The sequence below is a fragment of the Halichoeres trimaculatus genome, unplaced genomic scaffold (assembly GCF_033239565.1).
Source record: "Halichoeres trimaculatus isolate MK-OKI-2021-1 unplaced genomic scaffold, fHalTri1.1 fHalTri1_scaffold_23, whole genome shotgun sequence".
Taxonomy (NCBI): Eukaryota; Metazoa; Chordata; class Actinopteri; order Labriformes; family Labridae; genus Halichoeres; species Halichoeres trimaculatus.
Genome location: NW_027437201.1, coordinates 23,537,501 through 23,549,038, shown reverse-complemented (window position 1 = coordinate 23,549,038; position 11,538 = coordinate 23,537,501). Strand labels below are relative to the sequence as shown.

Here is an 11,538-nt window from a genome sequence, read left to right as displayed (position 1 = left end):
ATGGCCAACATGACCTGTTTGGAACACTCAGAGCGCCCCCTACTGGCTGTCTGCAGTAAAGATGATGACCTGGCCTGGTAGATGGACATGGGTCAAACTGTGAAATCAGATGAATGTTCCTTAACCGTGTTTCTGTCTTTGAAGTCAGTTTTCTCAGGCTGAGGGAAGCTGCTCCTCACAGACTTTATGTGAAAGCTGTCGTCTTCTGACTGTCCCGAGGTCAAAGGTTAAAGCGCCAAGGCTCTGAACACACTTCCTCTCCATGTTAGACTGTTCTTCTGTACGACTCTTTAAATCAACAGAACCTCAGTGTGAGCCGATGACAGTGACAGAGGAACCCTCCGTCCGCTGTAAGGTCATAGATTTAATCCACTCATTAACAAACACACACAGCCACACAGGCAGAATAATAAGAGTGTGTGAGAGTGTGTGAGTATGTGTGTGTGAGTGAAATAAAAGAGGTGGAATCAGAGAGAATAAATAAAGGTCTGTGTAATAATGAGGTTTGAAGTTATCACTGATTTATCTTAATCACATCCTGTTTGTGCTTTTGTGTCTCTGAGGGAACACAGCCGTTTAATAAAAGTTCATTAACCACTCTGACTGTGTGTGTGTGTGTGTGTGTGTGTGTGTGTGTGTGTGTGTGTGTGTGTGTGTGTGTGTGTGTGTGTGTGTGTGTGTGTGTGTGTGTGTGTGTTTTGTGCAGTGAAAGCACTTTTTAATCATCACTTTAAACAGAGAGAGAAAAGATATGAGAGAGAATGATAAGAAAACAAATGGAAAGAAACAACCAGAGAAACTCACCAAGGTTCAGGACGGTGCACCAAACACCACTGACGCCAATACTACTGACAATGTCACTATTAATCCAAACTGTACTGACCCCAACATTACTGACCCCAAAAGCTCTGACACAACACTACAGACACTAACAGCTCTGACCTTATCATTACTGACACCAAAACAACTAATCCCTACACTACTGACCCCATAAATACTGTCCCAAACAGAACTAACCTTATAATTACTGATACCAAAAAACTAATCCCTTCACTACTGACCCAACACCACTGACTCCATAATTACTGACCCTTACAGCACTGACCTAATTATAACTGACACCAAAATAACTAATCCTAACACTGCTGGCCCAAACTTAGGACCCCATAAATACTGACACTAACAGCACTGACCTTATCATTACTGACACCAAAAAGCTAATCCCAGCACTACTGACCCAAAACTACTGACCCCAACTCTGCTGACCCTAACAGCACTGACCTTATTATTACTGACACCAAAAAAACTAATCCCAACATTACTGACCCAACACTACTGACTCCAACATTACTGACCCTTACAGCACTGACCCAACACTACTGACCCCATAAATACAGAAACAAACAGCACTGACCCTATCATTACTGACACCAAAAAGCTAATCCCACCACAACTGACCCAAAACTATTGACCCCAACTCTGCTGACCTTAACAGCACTGACCTTATCATGACTGACACCAAAATAACTAATCCCAACACTACTGACCTTATCACTACTGACCCCATAAATTCTGACACTTACAGCACTGCCAAACCCTGCTGACCCCATAAATACTAACCCTAACAGCAGTGACTTTATCATTTCTGACACCAAAATAACTGATTCAAAATCCACTCACCTATCACAGACCTCGTCACCAAAATAACTTATCTGAAATCCACTGATGCATCACAGACACCATCACTATTAATCCCGACAATCCTGACACCATCACCACTGACCCTCACACAACTGACCCCAAAAGATCTGACCTCAAAACTACTGACCCTAACAGCACTGACCTTATTATTACTGACACCAAATAACTAATCCCAACACTACTGACCCAACACTACTGACTCCATTAATACTGACCCTAATAGCACTGACCTTATCATTACTGACACCAAAATAACTGATCCAAAATCTACTGACCCACCACAGACCCCGTCAATATTAATCCCGACAGTACTGGCACTTTCACCAATGACCTCAAAACTACTGACCCCAAAAGATCTGACACAACACTACTGACCCCATAAATACTGACCCTAGCAGCGCTGACTTTATCATTACAGACACTTAAATTGCTGACCCCAACACTATTGAAAACTTATTTAGTGTCTAATAATAACAAGTCTGACGTGGTTCCTTAAAGAATGTTTAATAATTGGAATCAATGGGAATCAAACCTTAAGCTCATCTGCTATAGGACATCAGAACACACTGACTTCTCTACCTGAGGTAATGATGCACAGGTGGAAAAAATGAGGGCGGGGCCACAATCACAAGGGTGGGAACAGACCAGGACAGGAAGTGAGGTAACCTGAAATCAAAAAAGAGACGTGACTACAAAATAAAACTGAGTATAAACTACAAGACTCAGACTCTAACAGTGAGTGTGTTTGTGTGTGTGTGTGTGTGTGTGTGTGTGTGTGTGTGTGTGTGTGTGTGTGTGCAGTCTGACAGTAAAGACAGAAACGTGCTCCTTTAAGCTGCTGATTTTATTCACGGTGAGAAATCATTTCAGTACAGCCAAACATTAAAACGAGGGTCACGTTATAAAGAAGAGAACAGGTGGAGCTGATTGGACGGTCAGCTTTGATTGACAGCTCTATAAATGTGAGACATTAACATTCATTTTTATTTTCTGATACAAAACGATGGATAGTTTTCAGAGTGACACCAGCACAGACACACAGCTACAGCCATGAAGACGACATGAGGACATCCATTATACAAAACACTCTGAGGTCGTATAAATACATATTTATAATCTGTATGGTACAAAAACAGGAAGGAGGCTTCCCTGGTGAGCTCAGTGACAGGCAGGCGGCGGGCGGGCGGGGGCGTGATCAACCACAGTGACGTAGAAATACTCAGCCAGCTACAACTTCAGCGAAAATCACAAAACCCACACAAAAACAGGAAGGGGCGGGGCTGTGAGGTGCAGGGGAGGAGTTTAAGTGCTGGGGGCGGGGCTTGAGTGTCAGGAGTGTGAAAAGTAAAAACATCCCTTAACGAGAAGACAAAAAATCACAGGAGTCGAACAGAAAACAGGATTTGTTTTACAGTGCAAGCATAGAAACGGGGAAGAAATTAATATAAACACAGACAGGCAGGGGGGCGGGGCTTAAACAAAGACATGGAGCTTTCTATTGGAGGAAACTCATTTCTGATCCTGTCCTTTATTAATGTTTATTCTTTCAACCCAGCTTATTAACCAGGTAAAGTTCAGTCAGGATGCTCGTTTCTGATTGGTCAGGATGCTGTCAAACCAGTGGAAAGTTTATAGAGTAAACAGGAAGTGTGAGACAGAGCTCAGTTTCTGCCTCCTGATTGGTTGGAATTTGGCCCACGATGTGTTTGGTCTAGGGACATGAGGTTTTCCTTTTTCTCCCAAACAGAATGACATCACAAGTGGAGTGAGTGATGTCACATCAGAGGTATGACATCACAGATAGTTCACCCTTAGGCCCCGCCCTCAAACACAAACGATAACATCAGAATAATTACAGAGAGATGAAAGCACCCACAGAGATCCTCCCTACAGTCTGTCACTCTGTTTTCCTCCGTCCAATCAGAACCCTCGCTCCATCAGTTCTTTTTTCTATCTATACTCTGCTCTGATTGGTCAGCTGCTGCATGAGGCTCTGCCTTCTGAGGTCACAGGCTCCACCTCCTCTGAGGTGATTGGTGCTCGTGGAGTTGAAGGAGGGACCAAAAGTGAGGAGGAGGAGGAGCTTACATCGGAGGAACAACAAGGCCAGACATGGCTGCAGAGACAGAGACGGAAAGTTAGTAAATTTATTTCACAAAGCACCTTTAAAGAACAGAATCACAAGGAAGATTTTGAAAATAAGATCATAACAGGACGAGGAGAAAGAAAAGACATTAAAAATGTGGTAAAAAAAATTAGAGAAATAAAAGATAGAAAAATCAAATATTAAATTTGTAGAGGGAGAGTCAAAGGAAAAAGGAAAACATTGACATCTGTGGCAGATAGACTTGCTCAGTGCAACAAGAATCTACATTGTCAAGTTTGGAAAAAAATATTTTAAATATACTTTGAGATGATATTCATTAAACAATTTATTGGCAACATACAGGTTAGTAGCTCTTCAGCCCCATCTACCGCAGTTGTATTTTACTTCCATTACGTCTAAAATATGAATTTTTATTTGTACAGAAATATTAATATTAAGAGTTGGAATATTGATTTGTATCGGCGGTCAAAGTATCACGAGTATCTATATTTTTTACACAGCTCTAAATGGCACTCAGCTTGTCTGTGTCACCAGGCTTTAATGACACATACAGCTGTGTATCGTCTGCATAACGGGGAAAAGATCCACCTTTGAATTTGCTCTTAAAGTGGCTCAACGCAGAGCAAACACAGAGCAAATAAAAAAAGAACCCAAAACAGAACCCTGAGGAACACCACAGGAAAGACAAACAGTGATCAACTGAATGAAGGCCAAGCTAAAGTAGAGACTGAACAACTGTTTTAGGGAGAGGACTGCTGTATGACTGCAAATTACAGTGTGTGTGTGTGTGTGTGTGTGTGTGTGTGTGTGTGTGTGTGTGTGTGTGTGAGAGAGAGAGAGAGTATTAACCTAATGTGTGTTTGAGTGTATTTATAAACAAACTGCAGCTATTTATAACATCACCCTGTGTTTATTCATCTGCTCTATGGCTGCTAATGGAACAACACACACACACACACACACACACACACACACACACACACACACACACACACACACACACACACACACACACACACACACACACACACACACACACACAGAGTGGTGGCCTTTCTGGCTGTGTGAAGGCGGAGAGCAGCATGAATATTTAACACTCGACAAACCTCTCTGTCAGAAACACTGACATCACACACACTGACTGCCAGAGAGACAGTGTGTGTGTGTGAGTGTGTGTGTTTAATGTGTGTGTGTGTGTGTGTTTAGAGGATGTTTCTGTGGGTTGTAGTGAATAAAACATGGATTGGCCTGTCACTCTCCATGAAATACAAACAGAACTCAGGTTACCCAGCCTGACCGTGTGTTAGTGTGTGTACGTGTGTGTGTGTGTGTGTTTTTGTACGTTAGTATTTGTAGTAAATTTAAAAAATGTTAAAAAAAAAAAAAAAAAATTAAAATGTTTAAAATGTGAAATTTGTTACATGTGTAATTTTTTTGTTGTTGTAAAATATAAAAATATTTAATTTGTCAATAAATGTTGAAATGTTTAATTAGTTGTTAAATCATAATTTTAATTTAAAATGTTGAATTTGTTTCACGTTGTTTAACAAATGTAGAAATGTTTAATTATTTTAAAAATGTTGAGAAGCTTCACCTTGCAGTCCGTTGGAGTTGTTGGCCGAGCAGTTTGGAGGAGGAGGAGACGCAGAAGGTCGGACCACCGGAGCGAAGGCGCTCTTCTGTTTGACGGCGGCGGAGAAGGCGAAAACTCCGTGGGAGGAGTTACAGTTAGAGACCGCCATGGTGGGACTGGAGGGGACAACTGAAGACAGAAAGACAACCAGTTTAACCAGTTTGACCAGTGTAACCAGTGGGACAAAGCTGCTGAGCTGGTCTTTCCTTTACGACGGTTAATGTATCGGTGTCGGTCGTTACCTTGATACTTACTGCCGTAGGGCGAGTTGGCAGATGAGCCGTTCAGGAAACCCGGGGACGTTGCCACCCCAAGGTTTGGCATACCGGTGTTGCCGTAGCCGTTCATGCTGTTGCTGACAGTGTTGCCGTAGTTACTCTGCTGGGGGGTGGAGCTTGGAGCGTAACCCCGCGGCGAAACGCTGCTTGTGTTACGATTGTAACCAACTGCAAAAAACAACAGATTAGAGACAATCTGCACTCGTAATCCACAAGGGGGCGGGTGTTTCTACTGATCTACAGGTGGACATGTGTAGACCTGAGGGGTATTCCACGAAGCTGGCTAAAACAGGCTGGGCTGGGTAAGCGTGGCTTGAGTAAGCATCCACTTTAATCTTAGCTGCAACTCCTTCCACTAACGAGGCTCAGCTCATTTTCAGAGACGCTTCTTAAAGCCAGGCTGATCCAAGCTGCAGCTAAGCGCACGTCCGCGGTAGATAAAGATAAAAAGCCCCGACGTGTTGATCGTCGAACTGATGAAATCATGTCAAAACCAAGAGCGGAGACGCTTCCCTCAGCAGAGAAAAAACTCCTCATGGTGTTGTATGATGACTATAAGGTGAAAATCACATAAAAGGGTAAAACGTTGGTAAGTGCTCGCTGCTTAGTGTATCAGTCCGCGCACACGGCGTGCTAGAAATAAACAAACGCAGGTAGTCTGCCAGGATGAAGAGACACGATGAGAACTAGAGCCTTATTTAGCGGTGTTTTTGTGTGAAAGTAACGCACTGAAAATTCTCTAAATAAAGCGTGAATGCAGACCCATATCAGAGTTTTTCGGTGGGAGTCCGTTTATTTGTGTTTTTGGTCAAGTAAAATACGGCCCCGTCTGAGTGCAGAGGAAACCAGCAGAGGAGCAGGGAGGGGGTGTTTGGTGTGAGCGCTCTGGGCTTCTGCTGCACAAAAACACTGCTGTAGGGGTAATTTCTGCCCTAAACCTTGCGATAGGACCCAACTTGTTCCATCCTGGAGTATCACTTTAAAATTAGCGAGGCTAACCCAAATAAGCCAGGCTTTGAGCTAAGCCAGCTTCGTGGAATACCCCCCAGGTCTTCATGTGGACCTGTGTGGATCTGTACCTTGCGTTGTGTCTGATACGTTGACCGCCAGCTGTCCGCTGAAGGAGTTCACTCCCATCATGCCGTGGGACGCTGTGTTGCCTAGAGACGGGATCTGGTTGTGGTTTCGTGGAACACTGTAAAGGGCCTCTGCGATGTCTGCCGCTCTCTTTAGGATGATCTCCTGCACACACACACACACACAAATTGCGACTCAGGAGGTTTAATAACGTTTGTAGTTCAGTAACGTCAAACTGAGCTCCTTAAATATTAATCTATCAGGTCAAACATGACGGATCAGTTTCATCTTTAACACACACACACACTCTACACACTACACAGTTAAATTTACAATTGTTTGCCACCTCTGTTCAAGGTTATTCTACAATTCAGCAGAGCTACTCGCTGAGTGTGTGTGTGTGTTATAGTGTGTGTGTGTGTGTTACAGTGTGTGTGTTCGGGGTGATTAACTGTGGCTGTAGGAGCGTGTCGGGGAGCGTTCAGGAGCAGGATGGACTGAATATAAAGTGTTTTGGTGTTTCAGGTTCTGAGTCATAAACCTGTAGGGGGGTCGTTCGCTGAGCATTATGGGAAATATGTTTACTCCGATGTTTACAGGAACTCCGTTCTGACTTTTTGAAGTAAAGGTCAGAGACGTTTGGAAGTGAAGAGGATGAAGAGAAATCAGTCACAGCAGGGTGTGTGTGTGTGTGTGTGTGGTGTGTGTGTGTGTAACCTCACCTGGTTGTTGTGCGGCATACCGTAGAGCGCCTCCACCAGGTCAGCTGCTCTCTTTAACAGCACCTCCTGCAGGAGAGGAGTGGAGTAAGGATGAGCAGATGTTTGAGGACTTCCTGTCTGATGGTGGTCTCTCTGGTCATGTGACCAAACAGGTGTGAGGCAGGTTAAACACTCAGAGTGTGTCCTGATGGATTTAAACTGTGTTTACTCCAATCAGAGCTCAGTTACACCTCACAGAGCGAGCACACACACACACACACAGACACACACACACACACACACCTCTCTGAGCCTCTTTAATAGTAAGCCACTTCATTAGAAATCATTGGGTTCTGACAGTGTGTGTGTGTGTGTGTGTGTGTGTGTGTGTGTGTGTGTGTGTGTGTGTGTGTGTGTGTGTGTGTGTGTGTGTGTGTATAATCAGACAGCAGCACTCTGCTTCGTTGCCTCTTTATCTTAATTAAACACTCTCAGTTAATCTGCTGCTTTCATTAAACACTTTTGCTGAAGCCTTTTAATTAATCCCGCCCCCTCACTGCTACTACTCTTTAACCCCGCCCCCTCACTACAGCTACTTTTAACCCTGTCCACTAACACACCCAACTCTGAGGCCTGCCCCTCACAAATGTTACCCTTGGCACCGCCCCTTCACAGCTGTAACATTTTTATCTCATCACATTTATTTTCAAAGCTGCAAGTCAAACAAAGTTTCTCCCAGACATTGGTATTAACTCAAATAATCCACACATGAAAAGAAATCACAACGTTCAGGTCCATAAATAATGATTATGGTGAATTAAGTACGATAACACAGGAAAAAAGGATTGAACACGCTAACTGAGACTCATCTAATGATGGTTGTCCTGCTGGAAGGTCCAGCCACGTCTCATCTTCATCATCCTGGTGGATGGCAGCAGATTCAGATCAAGAATTTCCCCATACATGGCTCCATTCATTGCTCCGTCAGTTATATGAAGTTTGCCAACACCATGAGATGAGAAACAACCCCATGCCATGATGCTTCACCTCCAAACTTCACTGTTGGTGTAGTGTTTTTTGGCTGATGTGCAGAGCCATTTCTCCTCCAAACATGGTCTGTAGTATGACAGCCCAAAAGTTCAGTTTTGGTCTCATCTGACCAGACAACATTCTCCCAGTATTCTACAGGCTTGTCAAGATGCTGTTTAGCAAACTTTAAACCAGCTTCAACATGCCTTTTCTTGAGGAATGGAGTCTTGCGGGCTGAGCGTCCATAGAGGCCATGGCGGTGGAGGGCATTGCCTCTTGTTTTCTCTGTAACAATTGTACCTGCTGCCTCCAAGTCTTTCTGGAGCACTTTCAGGGTGGTCCTTGGCTGGTTGAGTCCTCTTCTGACTATCTTTCTGACTCCCTGGTCAGAAATCTTCAAGGAGCTCCTGTGCGTGGCCTGTTGATGGTAAGGTGGTGCTTCTTCCACTTGTGAATAATGGCCCCAACGGTGCTGACTGGAATATTCAGGTGCTTTGATATAAGTCTGTAACCAGTTCCATTCTGATGCTGAGCAACAATCAGGTTGTGAATGTCTTCAGAGAGCTCTTTGCCTTTACCCATCATGAGGTGTGTGCTATTTAACTGCTTGGTGAAAAAAACACCTTTTTTATAGGACCATCAATTTGCTCTAGCCCAGCTGATGTTGGTTTGCACTAATTGGAAGTTCAAGTAATAATTACTGACAGATTTCAGGTGGTATGGTGCATTTCCTGTCCAAAGTATTCAGCCTTTCCATGGTGTGTTCAATACTTTTTTCCTGTGTTATCGTACTTAATTCACCATAATCATTATTTATGGACCTGAACGTTGTGATTTCTTTTCATGTGTGGATTATTTGAGTTAATACCAATGTCTGCTAGAAATTTTGTTTGAATTGCAGCTTTGGAAATAAATATGATGAGGAAAACGTTGATGTGTTCAATACTTATTTTCCACACTGTAAATGCTCAGAGCTGTCCGTGGTGCTGAACTCTCAGTCTAACCTCACTAACAGCAGAAACACACAGCGACTCTTTCCAGATCTGATAAGAAAACACTGATAATCACAAGTGTGAGTGTAAGAGTGTGTGTCAGTATGCGTGTTAGTCTGTAGTAGTGTGTGTGTCTGTTTGTCTGTGTGTGTGGGAAAGTGTGCCAATCTCCTTTCTTGCCACATGGCTGCTCCCGCTGATTACCTGATTTGACTGTTTCAACCTCCCTGTTTGCCAATAGGCTTTACACACACACACACACACACACACACACACACACACACACACACACACACACACACACACACACACACACACACACACACACACACACACACACACACACTTTTTATTCAATCATCTCTCAGACATGTGTCTGATTTAATGCTCTTTCCTCTGTGTGTGTGTGTGTGTGTGTGTGTGTGTGTGTGTGTGTGTGTGTGTGTGTGTGTGTGTGTGTGTGTTTGAGCTAACAAAGATAAATGCTGTTTTGGTTCATTTACATAGAAACAACTTTAACTCTATAACAGTTGTTTTTGAATGATGTCACAGACTGTCTCTGATTGGTTCGTTTGAGTGTCAGTCACAGAGTTCTAGAATGTAATGTGGGCGGGGCTTCAGGTGTATTCCTGCAGTGTCATTGGACGTTTCTCCTGAAGAACTGTGGACAGTCAGAGACATACTGAATCTCCTCAGTCAACCAGACAAGGCTAGAAACAAAACACACACACACACACACACTGACCACACACACACACACACACACACACACACTGACTGAACAAGAGGCTGGATGATGAAAATGTAGATCATAAATAAGATCAAAAGCCTGAAAATTAAAACTCTACGACTGACAGAGCTCCAAACACAAACCGTCTTCACATCTGGTTGAGAAACAATCTGTGTGTGTGTTTAAGGGAAAGGAGTGTGTGTTAAAAACACACACACACACGGTGAGCAGATAAACAGCAGAATCAGGAGATGCAGCTGATGGTAATCTGGACTCGGAGCAGCCGAGCAGAACATGGACTGATGGAAAAAACACCAATCAGAGACTCTGTCTGTGTTTGTTTAACCAGCTGAGTGTGTGTGTGTGTGTGTGTGTGTGTGTGTGTGTGTGTGTGTGGGTACCTTGGGCAGTCTCTCTGGGTCTCCGGGGTGACGGGGGATGACCTTTTGTAACCTCTGGAAACCGTAGTCGATGGTCGGCTCGTTCAAGGCTGAGGAGAAACGAACCAATCAGAGATCAGAACATATGACCACAGACACACACACACACAAACACACACACACACACACACACACACACACACACACACACACACACACACAGACTTTCTCTATCTGATTCTGATTCTTCTTCTCTGACACTCTCAGATGTTTAAACGGGCCTGAAGGTGATAAATCTGAGCCTCAGTGAATGCAGCAGAGCACAGAGCAGTGTGTGTGTGTGTGTGTGTGTGTGTGTGTGTGTGTGTGTGTGTGAGTGTGTGAGTGTGTGTGTGTGACTGAGACTGAAGAGCATGAATCATAATCCTGTCTTGGTTCAGCTGCGTTTAACAAGCTTTAGACTGACTCTCCTATACATCACAAACAGTGTGTGTGTGTGTGTGTCTGCGTGTGTGTGTGTGTGTTGTAGAGTGTGTGTGTGTGAGCGTGTTCAGTCCTTGAAGACTCACAGGGCGTAGCAAGCAGCAGTTATGAGAGTGTGTTAGCTCTGAGGATGTCTGTGTTACTTACAGCACACTGTACATGTGTGTGTTTGAGTGTGTGTGTGACCTTGTGTTTACTGTCATCACCTGTGTGTGTGTGTGTGTGTGTGTGTGTGTGTGTGTGTGTGTGTGTGTGTTCTTAGTTTATAGATCAAACTTGGACTGATCTGCAGTGTGTCTTTCCTGGGTATTTATCAGAGTTTTAACCCTTTAATCCTGAACCAGTCTTTAACAGCTGGTCATGTGACTCTGCTGTGTGTGTACTAGTGCCTCTGAGCTCCTCCTCTGATTGGATAATTGGCTGTGAT

At 43.8% G+C, this 11,538-nt stretch overlaps 1 protein-coding gene across 9 annotated transcripts in view; it reads right to left on the bottom strand.

Annotated features, from left to right (window-relative positions):
* Positions 1-2,532: 2,532 nt before the first annotated feature.
* ebf3a (EBF transcription factor 3a) overlaps positions 2,533-11,538 on the bottom strand; it is a 33,771-nt gene continuing 24,765 nt past the window's right edge. For 7 of the 9 annotated variants that reach the window (XM_074663511.1, XM_074663516.1, XM_074663514.1 and 4 more), the window contains 6 exons: positions 10,650-10,738; positions 7,519-7,584; positions 6,799-6,961; positions 5,684-5,887; positions 5,403-5,570; positions 2,533-3,817 (listed from right to left, as the gene is read on the bottom strand). In XM_074663511.1, coding sequence (XP_074519612.1) covers positions 3,786-3,817; positions 5,403-5,570; positions 5,684-5,887; positions 6,799-6,961; positions 7,519-7,584; positions 10,650-10,738 — 722 coding nt within the window. In that variant the 3' untranslated portion in view covers positions 2,533-3,785. The remainder of the gene's footprint in view (positions 3,818-5,402; positions 5,571-5,683; positions 5,888-6,798; positions 6,962-7,518; positions 7,585-10,649; positions 10,739-11,538) is intronic. The other 2 variants (XM_074663518.1, XM_074663519.1) reach the window with 1 other exon arrangement.